This window comes from Sparassis crispa, assembly GCF_003851025.1.
Source record: "Sparassis crispa DNA, contig_000001F, whole genome shotgun sequence".
Lineage (NCBI taxonomy): Eukaryota > Fungi > Basidiomycota > Agaricomycetes > Polyporales > Sparassidaceae > Sparassis > Sparassis crispa.
In genome coordinates, this window is record NW_020939748.1 from 1,169,550 (window position 1) to 1,188,892 (window position 19,343).

Here is a 19,343-nt window from a genome sequence, read left to right on the forward strand (position 1 = left end):
GTGGGGATGCCGTCGTCGTGAAAACACCATATCACCACTATGCACATGCAGACCGCCGTATGTCTAGGCTCCATGAGAAATTCTATATCCCAAAAACACTCCATTGCGTGCGCTCTGCATATGCACCGGTCGGACTTTTTGCCGAGATCAAAACAATACAGCTGAGCGACAACGTATGGCTACACCGAGATGCGAACAACACAATGCCCAATTACTTCATCGTTGACTCTGGAAGTCTTTCGCCTTCTGCTCGATCATTGCCGTTAACCGCTGAGCTGCCGCATCCTCTGGGCGCAGCGCGCCTTTGGCCATGTTGTGTTTCCCGGGCTTGAGGCGCCTCGTGGGGCGCAGGGGGAGCTTGTTCGTGCCCTCCTGTGGGACGAGCAATGCCTCACACTCTTCACGGGTCGCAACATGTCCGCCGAGGAGTGAGAAGAACTTGTGCCGCAGCACGGTCTTTATCCGTTCGATTGCACGTGTGGAATACCACCCGTCGCGCTCCTGGATATCATTATTTTGCATGGTTTCGCATCAATGAAGAATCACCGACCAGAACACAGAACGGGTGACTCACGTTACAGACTTCGCGGACATCGTCTTCATCCTCGATCATCTCCTTCAGCATCGGGTCGTAGATATCGCACAGCTGGAACGCCGCCGTCTCTTTCGTGACTGTCAGACCATCGAATATATGCGACCTAACAATGTTCAGTCAAGCCTACGCAGACAGATTCAGAAGACGCAGTAGTACCTGCGGTCCACTTCACGTATGGCAGTGTCGGTAGAGCGCGCCTGTGCTTCGACCCTACCTTCTTGACGCTTGATCGTGATGGACGGGCGTACCACCGGGTGGCTGGTGTTGCGAAAGTACAGACGCTGGTAGCTGGGAGACACATCTATACTTACGAGATCTGGGATGAAGGGCAGATGATACTTACAAACGCGCGTCCTGGTCCTGTCGCGGGTCGTACCCCAGGCAGAGCTGTGTGTCGCGCCATGGCCCATCTTGGAAGACGTATGAGACGAGGGGGAGGAGGAACTTGGAGCTGTGGGGATCACGGTCGGCCAGAGGTGGAGAGAATATGTAGTGCAAACATACTTGATCACCTCGCGCATCTCCCACGGCGCGAGTTGGTTAAAGAGTGCAGCACGCGTCCATATGGGGCGCTCTTGAAATAGCTATAGAATAGCAATGAGTGACCGTGGAAGATGAGCACAGTCTGAAGGTAAGCAACCTCTTCCAATTTCTTGAGTAGCTTTGGGTCCGCTTCTTTCCGTTTCTCCTCGACAGTCGCAGGGGGCTTGTCCGGTACCTGTGACTGAGTGAACACACCCTGAAGTGAGGAGAAGCGCAGCATAAATACGCACGGTCTTGTCAGAGAATAGGATGGAAATGGGGCCATAGCCCTTCCACCGCGTGCGGTTGATAAGACGTTTCTTCTCCTCGCCCGTCTCTTCGTCCACGACAGTCGTTACCACCGACGCGGTATTCGCTCTGTAACTGGAAACCGCACATCAGCACTTCATCTCAGGAACAACACAAGAAGAAAGTACTTGTAATTTTGAGGTATTCCTTGGCGGCTGAAGAGTGGAGGAGTGAAGAGTCGGAGATTACTCTTCATCTTCGTGTCTGGCTGCTTTTCTTGAGGCTCGTCCATTAACTGCGGGTCGATCTGCATAGCGGAGGGGTCTCCACCGACAGAGATCATGTAATCTTCTTTCTCCGGCGGGATTTTGTACTTAAGGATACTTTCAACTGCAAGACATTTACTTCTCTCCAACGACATGAGAATAGAACGGGGCTTACCATCCATGTTATCCATCGCAACGCGGAGTTTTGCCAGTGGGTCGTTCATGTCAGGCTGGAACTGATAATCCACCATACCTAGATAGTTTATGTTCAACTTGTCACAGACTATGCAGAAAGTGTACTCACCCCTGAACCGCACAGTCTTCGGGATGACGCCGACAGCCTCTACGGTGTATTCCCCTACTTGCTCTTCCTCCCGCACCCCAGTGACCTCCTCCACGTTCGGCCTCTTACGCTTGCGCTTGATTACCTTCAGCAGCACGTTGCTCGTTGGGACAATATCCCCGGGCACGGGGTGCGCGAAGGGGATTCCAGGGCGGAGATGCAGCTCGAGGAGCGATTCGTTCTTGGCGGAGACGCGTTTAAATGCTGTTTCAATACTCGTCTGTCCGCCGAGCCGCTCTACTGCGAGAGGGATCGAGGTAGGTTGCACGTATCCTGGGTATTCGATTGAGTAGAAATGCGTGGAGGATAAGGGATGCGACGGCGCGGGGGGTGGAACTGAGGAGGATAGCTCAGGCACATTTGGAAGAGTCGATGGACCTGCCCCGTTTGTATCCATACCGAATGTCTTACTATCAGCTAGACAGATGGAAACTCGAGAAGCTGGGTGCGCAAGACGTGAGGAGACTTCAATTGAGGGACGCGCTTAATCACGTGCACGTACACTCGCAGGAGCACTGGCAGTCTGCAGAGACCCATTTAAAGCATACAATATTAGCAGCTCGAAGGCACCATGGACGTCTCAGGAGCCCAAAATTACAGTCAATATATCAAGTGGGTAATACACAGTGTGTCTCGAGATCACTTCCGCTTCGACATACTTGCCCCAAAGTCCATGATGTCCTACACATTCACAACGCATTCTATTCAGTGCGTAGCCCTACAGCAGAACGAACATGACTAACCTTTGGATCTATGCCTGCCTCTTTGAATTTGGCGAACAGGTTCTCAGCTGCCTCGCGTACTTTCGGCCTCATAAACATTCGTACCATATCTAACTTGCTAGGCATCGACTGCTCGTTCAAAGTGAATCCTATACGCGCATGTATGTAAGCCATTTTCTCAGGAGATATACTTATCGATACAGAAGGGAATATATCTCACGAACCTTCGCTCTCAAGGATGTCCTTGAAGTCCACCACGAGCCGTGCGAGCTCAGGGTCCGACTGGAGCAAGCGCGCTACCTTCTGTTGCTGGTTAATTAACGCCTGTGTCTCTGGCTCCTCAGATGCGCTCCGGCGGGGCGTTGTGGAGAAGCTGGCATGGTGTGGATCTCGGTGCGGGAGGGCAGGTCTCGACCGTGACTGCAGCGAAGCCGGGGTGAGGCGGAGCGCGTTTGTAGTAAAGATACGTTTAACTGGCAGTGCCGTTCTGAGCATTATTAGGATTTTTACGGAGCAGATGCAGGACGAATGGAGGCCGCGAGTGGACGGACGTCAGGAGAGAGAGAGAGGCGGATGGCGGATCGTGTGACGCGTACCCAAACGCGTCGGCAGCTGTGACGCACGCGTCACCCGTCACGCAACGCGCTCTCCGTCAGACTTTAGTACCACATGGACGACGACTACTATTCCGTCGAGTCTATCCTTGCGGAAAACCAGAAGGTGCAATGCACGTTCAAGGTCGACATTCCAGACATGGGCCATCTCGATGGCGGCAACGAACGCGACGTACGTTCAACCACATGCACGACGCGAGCTTGGTGAACTAACAGACGTGCAGATAAAGGCGCTGAGTAAAGCGCAAATCCCTATGTGGATGGCGTACATCCTCATTTATTCGTCCGTCCATTTCTTGTCCTCCATATCCGGTGTCTGCATTACTCAAGTTCCACTCAGTGACCACGCCGACTTCACCATCCCACCACCATTTTCTTCGCGAGTCCGGAATGCTCTGAAGGCAGAGCCATGTAGCGTTCGACTGGCGAGTCTCGTCGGGCAAGCTGGTATGTGGTATGGCTTCGGACGGATGATCATGCGCTTGTGAGTGCTTTCTATCACGAGCAGGAACACCACTGAAACGTCAGGCGAAGGCTGGATGATATGTCTGCGCAGGAGATCTCGAACGTACTTGTGAAGGTAGGTAGCTACCCGTACCCGTCTAGCTCCGTTCATCTACCCCCGACTACCCGCGACCCCGCAGACGTTTCAAGCCCGCCTCTCAGAAATAGTCGACCAGGCACAACATTTCGCTTCTATCCATGCCGCGGCAGCGGCGAGTGAAGGAAGTGGAGCAATACGCATAGGCGGTGACACGGTGACGATTGGGTTCCGAGAGGGACTCGACGTGACCGAGCGCGAATGTATGTGCTTCCGGCCTAACACGCGAGTAAATGCCGTCTGACCTGTTCTTCGTGTGGGTGGATAGTATTCGTACTTGCGCAGGAGAGCGCGCGTAGGATGAAGCGGTGGTATGAGAGTAGCGAGAAAGGTAGGCGGTGACACATGTCTTTCACAGCGGATCTGGGGAAGTGAGCGGGCGTATGTAGCTCTCCGCTTATATTATTCCTCCTTTAGTTTCGAGTCGGAAGGTGATGTATCGTTTTCTCGATTCGCGTTCTTTTGCGTCTCTTCATTGGCGTTGGCCAGCTGCAGCTCGTACACAAACCTGCCACATCCATCAACTCTTATTTCCAACGTTCAGCCAAGAAGCGCACCATTTGACACTTCCCCACAGTCCCATCTCAATCCCAATAAGCGAAAGCACGTGAAGGTTCCCCTGCGTCGCGAGAGCGAGACCAGCGAGTACGAGGAAGAGCGCGAAGAACGCGACGTCGAGTACAAACAGCAATGTGGGATGAAGCGAGGATCCTGGAGTGAGGAGCGTTGCAAACAAAGAGTTGTCTTCTGTAGTAGGGGAAGACGGAGAGTTGCTGGTGCTGTTGCTGGAACTCATGGTTTGCGGTCGCGTCCACTGGCAGTGAGGCTGATGTGAGCGCTTATGAGCTTGGTCACGATTGTCACTGACATTCGTGTCACGGTAAGTGCCAATATTTGCCAGATCACTCTCTGATAAGGCCGTCTTCACTTGTGCCTACTGCCTCTGGCAAATGTTTGGTAGCAGATGGATACGTTACTCACAGAGCAGGCGCAGCATCCATCTTCCCACAACGCTTTACCGCCGCCGCTCTCTGGGATCGCCAGGTTCCCGGAAGAGCTGTGGATGAACATCATTGATTTTTTACAGGACGACCGCAAGGCTCTCCGAGCGTGCAACCTAACGTGCCGTGCATGGGTATCATCAGCGCGCCGCCATCTCTTCCGCTCATTCAAAGTGCGTTGGGGTTCCGATTGTGATCATCTTGGGTCTCTTATTGAGAGAGGTCTTGCGCCTCTCATTCGTGATCTCACAATCGATGTCCAAATGAGTGCGTATCTGACATTTCTGGACGACCCACTTCCCGAATTGTTGCAAGAATTGTCGGCGGTCGAAGCCCTGCACTTCAAATTCCTCATAGGCTCATTTCCGTCTTGTATTAGCGCGGAGACTGCACAGACTATCCTGACCTCGTTCCCGGCGATGAATACCATGACAGTAGATGGTTGGGTCTGGCCGGCAGACTCTCTCATCGCGACCATGACTCTCCACGCAGTGACTGTGCATATGTCCAGAAACCGCGTGGATGATGCGCTACCGTTATCTCAAGCGCCTTCTGACTCAGAATGTCCAGCGGACAAAATCATTGAGATTTCCGAGCTTGGATTCGCCGATTCGGCGTCCGGGGACAAACTTCTGACTGGCATCCTGGTATACCTGCTATATGCTCCTTTCAAGGTCAATGTTCGGAGGCTCGAGTGGAATAGTCACGGTTCTCAGGGAGCTCAGAATATGCTTGCACATGTACTGCACAGGGCTGATACTTTGCAACACTGCCACATCGCGTTTTCCTGTTTAGCAGGACCTAGACAAATCCGTAAGTGTCGACAATAGCGCGGAGCAGAGTTTGTTGATTTACCTGAATTTATACCTACCAGGTTATCTACCTGAACCGATGGCTGACATTCGGTTTGCACATCTCATATCGCTGCACCTCCAATATAACATGGACTACTGGCCGGGCCCCATGCACGGCTGGGGGCCCTATATCATCTCTCAGGTCCACTCTCCGCACTTGCAGGAACTGCGGATCACCTTCCAGGGCCATCTCGCTGACCAGTTCCACGGCACGTCGTGGGTGTTTGATTGGGACACATTCGATGGGGAGCTCGGCCGCCTACATGCGATCAGTGCTCGGTTCTTTGTCCTGTTTACCTTGAAGATTAGAGATCAGGATATGGCACTGTGGGAACGCTGGGTGACTGAGGCGATCACGACACGCTTGCCCCGTGCGCGAGCGAGCAGAGTGCAGGTTGGACTGGCATGTCCCAATTCGCCCCTCCCAGATGATTCTGCTTCTACAGGTGCGGGAGAGGACTCGATGAGCACGCAGTGGTTGTTGTGATGACGCTCGTAGAGGGGCGACGTAGTGGGGTTGTACCGCATGCCATGGGCCCATTTCTTCCTTTTCATGCTTCTTTGTCCTCTCCGAGTCAGGACCACCGATACTAGTGCACTTCTCCCTGACCGCGCTGGCTGATCATGTTTCCGAATCCTTCGGTCCCGCATTCTACTCCACAGCACCTCCAGTACGATTCTCCATCTCCGACCGGAAGCCGTGTACCAACCTCAATCGAGGCCGATTACCCCTTTTCAATGGGCGTGTGCCAGGGAAGTTCTATGACTACTTTTTCTACCTGACTATTCATAACAAGATCTGAATCCAACTCCTGGCACACTTTCGCCCTCATCCGCCTCCGACCTCGTCGGCCATGAGAAATTCTCATATTGTTCATACCTTGACCGAAGCAGCGTGCACGATCTGCGGAAGACAGCACGTTTGGGCCTGTGATCCAGCTATACAGGTTCACATACAGCTCGTATCTTTCTGCAGCTCTTTGGCTGCTCTTCCTCTTCCACTGATTGACCATACGGAGTCCAAGGTCACCGACGGGAATCATGTCGCATGGTTGCCCAGCGACCGGCTGAGTGCGCCGGACTGGGACGTGACATATGTCTACTTAGAGCCCACCAACCTCGAAGCTCCCACCTCTTTGCAAGAACGACCCATGGCTGGGTGTTCTGGGTCCGGTGATTCAGGTTCTTAAAATTGGCTCGTGGGCGTACCGGGCGGGGAATTAAAGCCTGTTCGCCCCGCGCGGGCAGCAGGGGGCAGAGTCGTCGCTGCCGTATCTTGCCTGTGGACACGATTCACACACGGTAGTTGGGACGTCGTGATGATATGTGCCGGGCGCATTCCGTTTTTACTTACTTTTTGCCTCTTAGGTTTGACTCAGGCTTAGTACTTTATCGATCTGTGCGAAAGTTATGCTTCACAAATACTTGCTTCCCCTCTCTCCTCCGTCTCCGCTACAGTCGCATTATTTGCCCACTTGTTCTTTTGCCCCCGTCGCTGCTGTCAGTTTCCTCTTGTGTTCATATCGTCAAATTACTGTACGCTATCACCATGCTGCTCGGGTACTCGAGTTTCAGAAGGCTATATTTCTTCCAGACTGGGGACGTGTTGCTAAAAGCGGGAGACGACAGTGCAGAGAAAATATTAATGGTCCAGCAGCGTGGCTGGGTACATTAATGCTGGCATCACTCGAGCAGCTTGAACTACAACATCCAACTTGGGGATACTGCTTTCCATATTGGGACAGATTTGTGATGGACAGTCGGAGTACGTAACTCATGATGCGCAAGTTGCCAGTGCGCACACGAGTATTATCACCCCCGTTCTCGCAAGTTGACTTCAAGAATTTAATGCGACTCGCAGGCGGTTCGCATGTGGAATCAACACCATACAGAATGTGGACTATCTGCCATCCATTCTCAAGCGCAGCTGGCAGTTAACGTTGTTCCACGCCCCTCTTCTAGCCCTGGACACTCATTGTATCGCTGGTTCCGCAAGATCTGGAGGAAGGCCCGGCGCTCTCAGCAGCCAGCTCGCCGTTGCTCTTTCCCAATGCTCCCGGAGGAACTGTGGATGGACATCTTTGACTTCCTTCAAGATGATCTTAGTACTCTCCGAGCGTGCAACTTGACATGTCGTGCGTGGGTACCGTTAGTCCGCCGCCACCTCTTCCACTCATTCGCGGTGCGCAATAATACCGATTTTGCTCACCTGAAGTCGCTCGTCAAGACGGGACTTACACCGTTCATTCGTAACATCACAATTGACGCGGCAGCAGGTGCACATATGAAGTTTCTGGAAAAACCGCTTCCTCAATTGTTGCAACGGCTGTCAGCTGTCGACAAGCTGCATCTCACATTCCCCGCGGGAAGACACATGTCTTGTATCAGAGCGGAGACTGTGCAGAGTATCCTGGCTTCGTTCCCAGCGAATACCGTGAATGTGGATGGTTGGTTTTGGCGCCCGAGCCTCCAGATCCAGGTGTTGCCGTGTTGCTTCGTTACTGTGCATAAGGCTAGGGACCGCATGTACAAGTTGCCATCATCGCCTTACATGCCTTCAGGCTCGGACCATCGAGCAGACTCAGAGATCCAGATTTCCGAGCTCAGATTGGCCGGTTCGACATGCGCGGGGATAATTCAGGCTGGCGCGGTGGCACACTTTCTGCGTCCTCCCTTCAAAGTCAATGTTCGGAGGCTCGAGTGGAATAGCCGCGGTTCTGAGGCTTGCCAGGACCAGCTTGCTTCTATACTGCAGAGAGCCGATACCCTGCAATTCTGCCATATTGCATTATTCCCCTCCATAGGACTTAAAGACACCAGTGAGTTTCGACGACGTTACGTAGCGGCGATTGCTGACTTCTCGGTCATCACCAGATTATATCCCGCGGGCAATGGATGGCGTTCGGTTTGCCCACCTCGAGTCGTTACACCTTCAATTTAACATGTACTGGCTGGGGCCCATGTATGCTTGGGCACTGCATATTCTCTCTCGTGTCCACTCTCCACACTTAGGGGAACTCAAGATCACCTTTCAGGGTCATCCTTCAACCCGGTCTATACCCGATCCAGAAATGCTTGACTGGGGAGTGTTCGATGCAGAGGTCGCTCGCATACACGCGGAAGTCCCGCAGCTCTTCGTCCTGTTCATGTTGAAAGTCAGCAAGCGGTGTATGGCGCTGTGGGTGCGCTGGGTGACTGAGGTGATCACGACACGCTTGCCCCGTGCGCGAGCGAGCAGGGTGCGAGTAGGACTGGCCTATCCCGAATCGCATGATTCTGCCTCTACAGGCGCGGGAGAGGATTCGATGATCGTGCAGTGGTTGTTGTGACGGTTGTTGTCTACTGTAGGTGCGCTGGGATGATCACACGCTTTCGCCAATTGCTGAGGGCGACGCTTTTGCTGGACTTCGCATCCGACAAGTCGGACATTCAGCTATGCGGACCGAAGCAGTATTACCACGTGCGCGGTGCGACATTCACAGCCCCTGTGCATATGCCCCTTTGAGGTCTCCTTCCACGACCATCCTACCATAGCTCTGAATGCATAACTGGCATTGTATGTATGTGTGATTATCTTCTGTTACCCTGACTAATACATTGTGCGTCGGCACTGCAGGTGGCATACATGGACCTGCAGCAGTCAACGAGATCTGCACCCATTCAGAGCTCTCTCCACAGATGCGGAGTGTCCTGGTTTTATTGGTTCCCCCGCAGTCTGCGAAAGTGTACACGCACTTTGCAGGTAAATGTTCGGCCAGCCATCTCCTCGCGATCCCATTCAACAAAGCTTCCTGTGGAGCTATGGGTCTATATCATTGACCTCCTGGAGGACGACGTCGCTGCACTCCTAGCGCTCCAGCTAACGTGCTGGGAGTTGCTTCAGTTGATATGTCCCTGCCACTACCTCGTGTGCGACTCACGGAGCTGTGCGCGGCTGAAGTTACTGGTAAAACTCGGGATGGCGCCTTGCATTCGCTCGCTCACCATCAAGGCCAATTTGAAGTCCGATACGCAGCCGAGATGGCTGAATCATACATTACTGAAAGTGCTGAAGAAGCTATCAACGGTTGTTGTTGTGGGGTTAGAATGCACGATGGACCCACTAATGTTTCCGCGTGGTCATGCCAGACCGGATACTATACGGGCTATACTATTGTCCTTTCCTGCAATGGACACGCTGCACATCGAAGAATTAGGGTATCGGTCTGGCAGCACCTTGGACGTGCGTATGATTTGGACCTTGAGGCCGACTGTGGCACCCCTGCGGCATCCACGTTGGTACTTGTGGTTCGACGCACACATACAGCTCCGGGACTTCAAATTCAAGACTGTCGACCCAGCTCGCTGGGACCCATTGGAAGATTTTGCGAGGGTTTACCTTTTCCGTTGGCCATTCAAGTTCGATTTGCAGAGTCTAGAATGGAATAGCAGCTACGGCGGGCGGCAGAGCCAAATGGCATTTGCATACTTACTACGCAGAAGCAATGCATTGAAGCACTTGCATATCGGGTTTCCGAGCAGTGATACCCCGATGAGCAGAGACACAGATGCCAGTGAGATTTGACGGTCGCTTGTGGGGAAGAGGCAGTTGTGCTCATTATTGACGACACTCCGCAGGTAGTTCTCTTCGGAAATTAAATAGCTCCGGGTTTACCCATCTTGTCTCCCTGCACCTTCAATACCTGCATAACTACAGATGGTCGCCGAGAACTGTGCGCGCCTGGGTACCCCTCATCCTCTCCCGAGTGCACTCGAAAAATCTGCAGGAACTCAAGATCATCGTCGGAGAAGGCAGGTACGCGCCCACAGACATGTCAAGAATGTTGGACTGGGGTGCGTTTGACTTGCAGCTCGGCCGTCTGCGCACGGTCAATCCACGGCTTATCACGTTGTTCCACTTGAGGCCAATGATAACGAAATCGATGACGGTGCTGTTGGTAACCCAGTCTGCTGATATGATCAGGACACAGTTGCCCCACGCCCGCGAGGCTGGAGCAAAGGTGGGGTTGATGTATCTCGAGTTCGTGTCTGAGTTATATGTGTCTGAGAGCCCGATGAAGACACAGTGGTTATTGTGATGCGCTGTGGGTACATCCCGTGGATTTGACATTATGCAGTCAGTATTTCACTCAGGCTTGTTTCGATGTTGATTGTTTCTGTTCGTCCTGCGAAACGTTATGTTGTCCAATTACTTTATTTCCCTTGCCACTGCCTCTCTTGTGTCAGGATCCTGTCCCCTCTATGGTTGCATTATTCTCAAGTTTCCTCGTACCTGTCCTGTCGCCAATCCTCACATATTCTCCGATTACAGTATGCTACAGCCTGGGCCATACTAGGCCCGGATAGTACACTTGTTTTCTCGGCCCAGAACGCGGAGTCCTTGCTAGCTGGCCGAATGTAACTTTCTCTGCTGCCACAGTGTGGTAGGGGTATATTTAACTTACAGGAACAGTTCGCGACATTTTTGCGCTTAGCCCAGTGTGCATGTAGTATGTATGGGGATGAAAGTCTGGTTTCAATAGGCTTGTAGACTCCTAGCCCAGAGAACGCTTGTCGTGGAACTTATGATAAGAGGTCGATGAAGCAATTTGGAATCGGCTGTGCAGTGGCGCTGTGGTGCGAAGTCCAATACTTGCTCCGCCAAATCAATAGTAATGACCATATCTGGCAGGTAACCTTCCATAAAAGAGAGCGAGTGCGAGTGACGTCATCGCGACGTCACCGTTTCCAAGGGAGAATGATGAACAAAGGTGCAGATAATTAATGTGACGGGCGGGGGATGGTTCTTGTGGCGGTGATTTGGGTTGAAAGGCAATCGCAGAGCTGCTGGTGAACGTTAACGGCGGAGATGGAGCGCGCTGGAGGGATGACGTAACGAACGCACTCCTTCAAGACTCGGCGCCAAATCAGTCGACAGCCACATTCTCTCTCTCTCTTCTTCCCTCTCCATCTCCGTCTCTCGCCTTCCGCAACATGCCCTCTGGTTCTGGCGTCGTCGACGCTTTCAAAAGTGCGTTTTCTCCTCTGTTTCGTCCACATCTACACTCACATAGTCTTAGATCTCATCAGACACGGCAAAAATCACCACACTGCTCGTCAGCAAGATGAAATCCACCAGCATCCCCCACAGCAACAACAGCGCGACCTCCCGCAGCAGCAACAGCAGCAGCATCAGCAACAGCAACAACACCAAACACAGAAGCACCAGCCAGCCGCAAAATACAAGGACCACATAGAATCAATTGTCCAGGAAGAGCGCGAGGCAAAGTTGAAGATGCCATCCTACAAGGGCCTCGAGAACTTCAAGCTCCTCGACAAGATGGGAGAGTGAGTCCCGCGATCTCTAGATCACTCCCCGTGCCTGGCTAACTCGCACGTTAGCGGCGCATTCTCGAACGTTTACAAAGCGATTGATCTTCGCACATCTCAGAAGGTGGCAGGTCTGTTCTCCTGCCTCATATTTGCTTTCATCGTGCAAACCTGAATCTCCCCCAGTCAAAGTCGTCCGCAAGTACGAGCTCAGCGCATCACAGGTCAGTTCCCCTCTCTCCGCTTGTTCTCTTCTATTCAAGTCTCGCCGCGACTTAGGCCGGTGAGAAGCATCTTAATCGCGAGTTCAAAAGGAGACCGCGCGTTACGGAGGTGTTTATTATGCGCGTTTCCTTGCTGTCCTACTAACTCCCCTTCCCCTTCCAGCGCGCGAACATCCTGAAGGGTATGCTTTCGCTCTATTCCACGATCGTCCACTCACCTTAGCATACAGAGGTGCAGATCATGCGTGGGATCAACCATCCATCTATTGTCAAGCTGATTTCCTTCTCTGAGTCGCCAGAACACTACTTCCTAGTGCTCGAGCGTTAGTTAGCACTTACGGTGCCATGGCATTCATTCTGACGTCTCCACTCCACAGTTCTGGAGGGCGGGGAGCTCTTCCATCAAATTGTCCAGCTGACATATTTCAGCGAGAACCTCGCACGGCACGTCGTTCTACAAGTTGCGCAGGGTATCCGGTATCTACATGAGGAGCGCGGCGTCGTGCATCGCGACATCAAACCGGAAAATTTACTCTTCGAACGGATCCCCATCATCCCAAGGCCGAATCCACCTCCCAAGCAGTTCGAAGAGGATAAGGAGGACGAGGGCGTGTTCATACCAGGCACTGGTGGCGGCGGCATCGGGCGTGTCAAAATCGCAGACTTCGGCTTGAGTAAAGTCGTCTGGGACGAGCAGACAATGACCCCATGTGGCACCGTAGGGTACACCGCACCAGAGATCGTTAAGGATGAACGATATAGCAAGAGCGTGGACATGTGGGCGCTCGGGTGCGTGCTATATACGCTGTTATGTGGATTCCCTCCATTCTACGATGAGAGCATCAATGTGCTCACTGAGAAGGTCGCACGGGGACACTACACCTTCCTTAGCCCGTGGTGGGACCCAATCAGCGAATCAGGTGAGTAACTGCCTGGTGTATGCATCTTTTGCGCGTGTACTCATCCATTCACAGCGAAAGACCTAATATCACACCTCCTCTGCGTCGACCCCGCTCAACGATACACCATCGACGAGTTCCTCGTACACCCGTGGTGCAATGAGATCCCCGCGCCCACACCAGCGTCTCCCACGCCAGGCTTTGCTCCTGGTGTGCCTCTTGACTCGCCGTTCCTCCCGGGCTATCGTGGAGTACGCTCGCCCGGGGTCGCCTCGCTGAGGGAGGCGTTCGACATAACGTATGCAGTGCACCGCATGGAGGAGGAAGGCGCGCGGCGGCGGGCCGCAAAGGGTGGCGCAAATCGCGGCTTCCTGAGCGGGCTGAATGAGAGTGACGAGGAGATCACGGACGACGAGTCGGACACAGAGGTGCAGCCGAAGGAGCGCGTGCAGGTGCAAGTGCAGCCGCAGGTGCAGCAGGTACAAGGACAGGGAGAGGGACAGAAGACAGCGGCAAAGCGCGCGGTGCAGGATGGCGCAGTGTACGCGTACGATGGGCGTGCAGGCCCACGCGACCGAGCGCGGAGGAAGGGCAACACGCCATTCGAGTTGGACCTAAATGGCTCGACGCTGCTGGGTCGGAGACATCAGCGCGGCGGGAACGGGCTTGCAGTCGTCACGCCGCAGGGGAAGGCGATCGACGGCAGGGCTGTTGGTACGTTTGGCGGGAGCCCATTGAGGTTGGCAGTGCTGCAGGACGAGGTGGTCAATCCTGGGAGCCCGATGCGGGTGGACTAGGACTTAGCCTTCATGCGTTCTGGTCGTCTTCGCTTTCGCACCCGCCCGATTATATGCGGTCTTTGGGGGCTCCTGTCACGGTCGCCCTTGGTCTTGGAGCTCGTCTTCGTTCTCACACCATACCATCGTCATTGTATACAACGCTTTCGTTCCGTCCTCTTGCACACACACTTCGCGGCATCGACACTTTCGTTCTCGACGTCTTTGCCATCCACCTCCCCTCCCCCAACAACCCAGCCGTCTTCGACTTCGCCTTCCGATCTGCATTAAATCCGCTTGTTCCAGCTCTGATAGAATGTATCGATACTCCGCTGCCCGTTTCGAGTCGATGGCGTCCGCGGCGTCTGTGATCTGCAAGTGTTCACTATCCCGACACGAATCGTCCTTGACTTTTCGAGCAAATCGTCGCACTCTCACTGCCACCACACCGCAAGTATTATTCCCTCCCTAGCGTTATTTCTTGCACCTGTGTGGGATTGGGCGTTACACGGGACGGTTAACTATACCACGTACGATGTAGTGTGCTTTTGTATTACCTTGTATGTACATTTATGCAGGACTCGTTCGTATCAGGAAGGCAATTTGGTTTGGTTTTGATTTTTTCTGTGAGAAAGTGTGCGAAATTTCATGTTTCACAACATAACCCAGCATTTTTTGCGGAAAACCCTCTGGAAAGGGGTAAAGCACACAGAAAAACTGTGAAAAAGGAATAAAAGGTTTCTCCAGGAACAACTGTGATTCTCAGCTGCTGATTGGACAATCATGGTATTTCCCGCGAAAATTCTTCAAAGTTTTTTCTCGTGCTTTTCTGAAATTTCTCAGGGAAAAACCCTGAGAAATACTTGGCTATGCGTCTTGTGCTTGGGAAATCTATATGATACCAGATCCATTACCGCGATGATGCGGCAAGTAATTTAGACAGAACACGCTGCACTTAGCTCCACGAAAACGAGAGGTATGTGGAGATCGTTCGCTCTACGATGACATCTGATGTTGATTCAGGTGCGACGTCATGCACCCAAGAAAGTTACCGCTTGAGCTTTCGGACCATATCATCGACTTTCTCTGGCTTGACCGCAGTGCATTGGTGGCATGCAGTCTAACATGTCGAGCATGGCTCCGAAGAAGTCGATACCACCTGTTTCGCACGGTCGAGCTTTGTGGGGAAGCCGACTGCCTCCGTTTGGAGAACTTGTTGACGTCTTCTCTCGCCGCTTCGTCGGGGATCCCCTTCTACATTCGCGATCTCACGATCCATAGCTGTAACTTAGTGCCGGGCAACAAACTCCCTCAGGCTGCGAAGACGAGCTGGATGGGCCGGTTCCTACCCAAGCTGTTCACGAGCCTGACCGCAGTCGAATGCCTGCAGCTGACCGGCATGGACTGGCAGCGCGACTTCCAAGAAGCCAGAGACGCGTTTCTCACGTCATTCCCTGCATTGCAGGTCATTATTCTTGATGATGTGAGGTTCGAGGAGTCGATCCACGTCCTGCGACTGCTGGCGTCGCACCCGCTGCTCAACACGATCTGCATGATCGACGTCTTTTGGATCGTCGAGTCGCCCTTCCTTGTCGAGGGAGATCAGTGGGCGCATGCGGGGAAGATTGGGATCAATGAGCTCATGGTGCACGATGGTGTCTCTGATTGTGGGACGTCCATTGCAGCGAGTGTTGTGGATGCCCCATTCAAGATGTCCCTTACCCGACTCAGCTGGGCTTCCTCCTCCGCATTGGAGAGTGTGGTGAAACTGGGCAAGGTTATCGAGAAGGCAGGCCCATCCTTGGAGGATCTCAGTCTGTATTTGACACCCGAGAGTGGGGGAGAAGCTGGTGAGTACAGTATACTCTCTTTCATGCACAGATTGGTTGAGGTCATTGTATTCAGCTTATCCTGCAGACCATATATCCTTGGCGCACCTTATCAACCTCAAATCGCTGTCGCTTAAATGCTGCTTTGCCGCGATGCCCACCGCAAAGGACACCGCCTACATACCCGCCCTTCTTTCCCAGGTTTGCGCTGCGAGGTACATCAGGATGAACATTTTCCTGACGGACTCACCGCCGATACAACTGGGGCTACTGGACTGGGAGTCCATCGACAAGACATTGGCTTCTCTGGGCAAGCGTCTTCCACGGCTTGTGGTCGTCTTATATATTCGCCCACGCTATCGCACTCTAGGCTGGGCTGATGAAGTGATCTCAGCGATCACTGCCTATCTACCGGAGTCGCAAGTTGCGGGGACTCGTGTCCGTTTGTTGTGCAGCATGTCCGCTACGCGACATCCGGATCATGAGCAGCTCAGAGAGCACTGGCTGTCTCTGTACTGCGACTCGAAGTGATGGGCTTATTGAGTGACCGCAAATTGCATTGTACAAGTTCATGCATACATTTTGTACAGAAAGCTTGATACAAATGTCCATGTGTAGGTGTCGAGAACTGCCATGAGCCAAGGGATGTCATGCTTGTATCAAAGTCCCTCCTGCCCTCTTAGATGCACGGCATGGTGTTGAATCTCAATCTAGCTCTACTCATACACCTTGGAAAGGTACACAACAGCAATGCTCAGCACTACAACATACGACATGAACCTCACACAGCAGCTCCATCTAATCAATCTCAATCACATTCTCATGCTTCCGCATCTTCCCAAGAACCACACGCACCAAGCTAAGTTGGAACGGTGTCAACCTCACCTCATCCAACAAAAGCGTATCGCGCTCCCGCGCAGGCCACTCAGCAAGTGCACGGAAACACATTTCATCCTTGATTCCAGCCTCCACCATAGATCCCGCCGCACTCATCAACAACGGACAGACACTCCTTAGAAAATCGAGCAGAGATCTGACGTCGGAAGAGGTAGACGTGATAGTGGGCGAAGATGGATGCCGGGAGCATGAGGAGCACCCCGGGGATGGACTTGTATTGCTGGCCAGAGACTCTGTGGACTGACCATGGTCAGGATCGCCATCCCTCAGCTTGAGGGATGGCCGTCGTATGCGCGAGGACCTAACCAAGGATGATGCTAGAGTGTTACTTGCTGTGGACTGCGTAGACGAGCCTTTGACGGGATTTTGGACGTCCTGCACGACACCAGAAAAGGTTAGACTTTGACGAGTGATTGAGCTGGGATACTCACTGCGGGAAGACTGGCCTTCCTCCTGAAGTTATTTTCTGGCGCTACAGCACAGCAGCGGGAGTTGTACAGTTAGTGAACGTCTCGGTGACCATACAATGACTTCTTACTGTGACCCTCTTCGTGCATATCGTCGTCACCTCCATTCTGCAATCGAAATCTTTTGCTACAACCCTTGATATATTTTCTTGTATATATCCTTATTGGCCACGCGTCTTCATACTTCCTGAAAAAATCATACGTTTGAATGGCCTAGCACAAATCAATCGTTAGATGGCAAAGCTGTGATCGGGTTCCAACAAACTTTGCGTTTGAATTCCTCGAATAGCCCAGGGTCCTGCTCAGAGAATGGCCGAGTGACATCCAGCATCTCATTGGCCAGACGACGCAGATGAGCCTGAATATTCCGAAACATATCCACTATATTAGTTTCCAGGAGATAGACATCCCGGGCCACTTACTGTAGCATCCAAGAACCGCTTTCGGTTGTTGGCAAGATGCATGGCCTTTTGCAATGGCATTGCGCTGGCGTGCTGAGGCTGGGGTAAGGGCTTCATAGGATAAGACAAGATGGCTGTCGAAGGAGGAGCACTCTTGTCGCTTTCCCCTGCAGAGTACCCATTTATGGCTCACCATTACACGCGAAGTCTCCAGCCACGCTCACACTAAATTTAATTCATCCAAAGGCCCTCATGCACGCGACGCCGTCGGTTTCGTACACTGAACACGACATGATGCCATGTGTTCGCGAACGAAGCCTTGTCAGGAGCTTCCGACCGACGTAGGCATAAAGAAACGGAGAATTATTGACCAGATGGAGACTGCGTGTAGCACCCCATTTTTTCAGGGTTGCCATTCATGCTGAGGATGAGTCACATCGCAGGGAGGATGCAGCGTTTTGTGCGTCAAGTTTCTGACTGCGAAACGTACATCTACCGAGTTACACCGGGGATCAGTGTGAGAAACAGCGAAGACAAGCCAGAACGGTGCTCCGAATACTATAACGATGTAGGCAGATCAGGGCCCCAACCAGCTGTAAGCCTCATTGTGACGAAAGCGACGCGGCTGCTGCGCCACTCAGTAACGATCACGTGAGACGCGTTCTGTACGCGTGTCGTGAACATTCACTGAGTCAGAATCACCCTGGACTCACGGGTCAACGTCACGTACCTCTCATGCTTATCTCATAGTCAGATATGCCTACACCACCACCCTCGCTTGTCTGACTCAAGTAAATATATATTTCCTTGGCAGAGCTTTCCTAAGTCCGACCAATAATATTGCGGCGAAATCCTGTGAGCGAACGGAACACAGCAAACGCGACATTCCGAGGAAACCACGTGTCTTTCCGTATTCGGGATGCTATAACGCCTGCAATTTTATGAACGTTGAAGCGGTAATCCGGGCAGGTTCGTATTCGTCAGATCTGGGTGTCCTACAAGACAGTGACTAATTCAAAACCGTTATATATCATCCTCCTGGGAGGTGCATATAGTAGAAAAGAGACACTATCATGAAGGTGGTCCGGGAGAGCATCAGCTAGTCAATCACAACAATACTCTTCTGTAATTTCCCGAGAACCACACGAGTCAAGCTCAGCTGGAACGGCGACAACTTCACCGCATCTAATAGAAGTGCGTCGCGCTCCCTAGCAGGCCAATTGCTAAGGGCCCGAAAGCAGGCTTCGTCCATAATACCAGCTTCTACCATAGATGCAGCCGCGCCTACCAACAGTGGACACACTGTCTTCAGGAATACAGCGAGTGATCTGACTTCCGAAGAAGCAGGTGTTTTGATTGATGGTGCTTCGGAGTACGGGGCAGATCGCTGCACGGGATAGGGATGCTGCTGCTGCGAGCGCGAAGATGCTGAGGCCATAGAGTCCGTCGTCGAATTTCTAGTACCCGACCCTTTGGAGCTCTACACCACCCAGGCAATTATCAGACTGGAACAAACATTCAGTGTGAACACTGAACGGGAATGCTCACAGCGTAAAGTCGGGTCTCTTCCCTGGTGGAAACAACTGTCTCTGACATTCCTAAGATTGCGGAGGTCGGACTTGGCAACGACACAATGCATCTTACCGTCTGCAATTCTCGCTTGCCGATCTGAGTCCGCAGTCCGTCTGCGATGCTTGTGGCGAGTAGAGGAATCACCAAGGTACCTGCCGATATAACACCTGATCGGCCATGAGTCTTCATACTTGCTCCAAAG

General features: G+C 52.7%; 10 protein-coding genes across 10 annotated transcripts; 5 read left to right on the forward strand and 5 right to left on the reverse strand.

Moving 5' to 3' along the window:
* Positions 1 to 216: 216 nt before the first annotated feature.
* On the reverse strand, positions 217 to 2,372 carry SCP_0203510 (hypothetical protein; the record flags this gene model as incomplete). The annotated part of the gene is made up of 10 exons (XM_027754266.1): positions 217 to 501; positions 575 to 698; positions 752 to 883; positions 939 to 1,046; positions 1,100 to 1,179; positions 1,236 to 1,313; positions 1,369 to 1,501; positions 1,555 to 1,756; positions 1,808 to 1,885; positions 1,937 to 2,372. The coding sequence occupies 10 exons, from the start codon at positions 2,370 to 2,372 to the stop codon at positions 217 to 219; spliced, it is 1,656 nt and encodes a 551-aa protein (XP_027610067.1).
* Positions 2,373 to 2,614: 242 nt separating this feature from the next.
* SCP_0203520 (hypothetical protein) lies at positions 2,615 to 3,192 on the reverse strand (the record flags this gene model as incomplete). The annotated part of the gene is made up of 3 exons (XM_027754267.1): positions 2,615 to 2,656; positions 2,719 to 2,846; positions 2,922 to 3,192. 3 exons carry the CDS (start codon positions 3,190 to 3,192, stop codon positions 2,615 to 2,617), a joined length of 441 nt encoding a protein of 146 aa, XP_027610068.1.
* A 174-nt stretch (positions 3,193 to 3,366) lies between these two features.
* SCP_0203530 (DNA replication complex GINS protein) lies at positions 3,367 to 4,254 on the forward strand (the record flags this gene model as incomplete). The annotated part of the gene is made up of 6 exons (XM_027754268.1): positions 3,367 to 3,483; positions 3,536 to 3,594; positions 3,652 to 3,795; positions 3,846 to 3,891; positions 3,956 to 4,115; positions 4,181 to 4,254. The coding sequence occupies 6 exons, from the start codon at positions 3,367 to 3,369 to the stop codon at positions 4,252 to 4,254; spliced, it is 600 nt and encodes a 199-aa protein (XP_027610069.1).
* Positions 4,255 to 4,314: 60 nt separating this feature from the next.
* On the reverse strand, positions 4,315 to 4,708 carry SCP_0203540 (V-type ATPase assembly factor PKR1; the record flags this gene model as incomplete). Its single annotated transcript, XM_027754269.1, has 2 exons — positions 4,315 to 4,420; positions 4,470 to 4,708. The coding sequence occupies 2 exons, from the start codon at positions 4,706 to 4,708 to the stop codon at positions 4,315 to 4,317; spliced, it is 345 nt and encodes a 114-aa protein (XP_027610070.1).
* A 168-nt stretch (positions 4,709 to 4,876) lies between these two features.
* Positions 4,877 to 6,254, forward strand: SCP_0203550 (hypothetical protein; the record flags this gene model as incomplete). Its single annotated transcript, XM_027754270.1, has 2 exons — positions 4,877 to 5,726; positions 5,788 to 6,254. The coding sequence occupies 2 exons, from the start codon at positions 4,877 to 4,879 to the stop codon at positions 6,252 to 6,254; spliced, it is 1,317 nt and encodes a 438-aa protein (XP_027610071.1).
* A 1,563-nt stretch (positions 6,255 to 7,817) lies between these two features.
* SCP_0203560 (hypothetical protein) lies at positions 7,818 to 9,096 on the forward strand (the record flags this gene model as incomplete). The annotated part of the gene is made up of 2 exons (XM_027754271.1): positions 7,818 to 8,586; positions 8,642 to 9,096. The coding sequence occupies 2 exons, from the start codon at positions 7,818 to 7,820 to the stop codon at positions 9,094 to 9,096; spliced, it is 1,224 nt and encodes a 407-aa protein (XP_027610072.1).
* Positions 9,097 to 11,740: 2,644 nt separating this feature from the next.
* SCP_0203570 (Serine/threonine-protein kinase srk1) lies at positions 11,741 to 13,996 on the forward strand (the record flags this gene model as incomplete). The annotated part of the gene is made up of 9 exons (XM_027754272.1): positions 11,741 to 11,777; positions 11,827 to 12,094; positions 12,149 to 12,207; positions 12,263 to 12,300; positions 12,356 to 12,409; positions 12,464 to 12,482; positions 12,531 to 12,623; positions 12,678 to 13,220; positions 13,275 to 13,996. 9 exons carry the CDS (start codon positions 11,741 to 11,743, stop codon positions 13,994 to 13,996), a joined length of 1,833 nt encoding a protein of 610 aa, XP_027610073.1.
* Positions 13,997 to 15,008: 1,012 nt separating this feature from the next.
* On the forward strand, positions 15,009 to 16,335 carry SCP_0203580 (hypothetical protein; the record flags this gene model as incomplete). Its single annotated transcript, XM_027754273.1, has 2 exons — positions 15,009 to 15,825; positions 15,881 to 16,335. 2 exons carry the CDS (start codon positions 15,009 to 15,011, stop codon positions 16,333 to 16,335), a joined length of 1,272 nt encoding a protein of 423 aa, XP_027610074.1.
* A 267-nt stretch (positions 16,336 to 16,602) lies between these two features.
* On the reverse strand, positions 16,603 to 17,258 carry SCP_0203590 (hypothetical protein; the record flags this gene model as incomplete). The annotated part of the gene is made up of 3 exons (XM_027754274.1): positions 16,603 to 17,076; positions 17,133 to 17,173; positions 17,240 to 17,258. The coding sequence occupies 3 exons, from the start codon at positions 17,256 to 17,258 to the stop codon at positions 16,603 to 16,605; spliced, it is 534 nt and encodes a 177-aa protein (XP_027610075.1).
* A 1,410-nt stretch (positions 17,259 to 18,668) lies between these two features.
* On the reverse strand, positions 18,669 to 19,165 carry SCP_0203600 (hypothetical protein; the record flags this gene model as incomplete). The annotated part of the gene is made up of 2 exons (XM_027754275.1): positions 18,669 to 19,049; positions 19,118 to 19,165. The coding sequence occupies 2 exons, from the start codon at positions 19,163 to 19,165 to the stop codon at positions 18,669 to 18,671; spliced, it is 429 nt and encodes a 142-aa protein (XP_027610076.1).
* Positions 19,166 to 19,343: the final 178 nt, after the last annotated feature.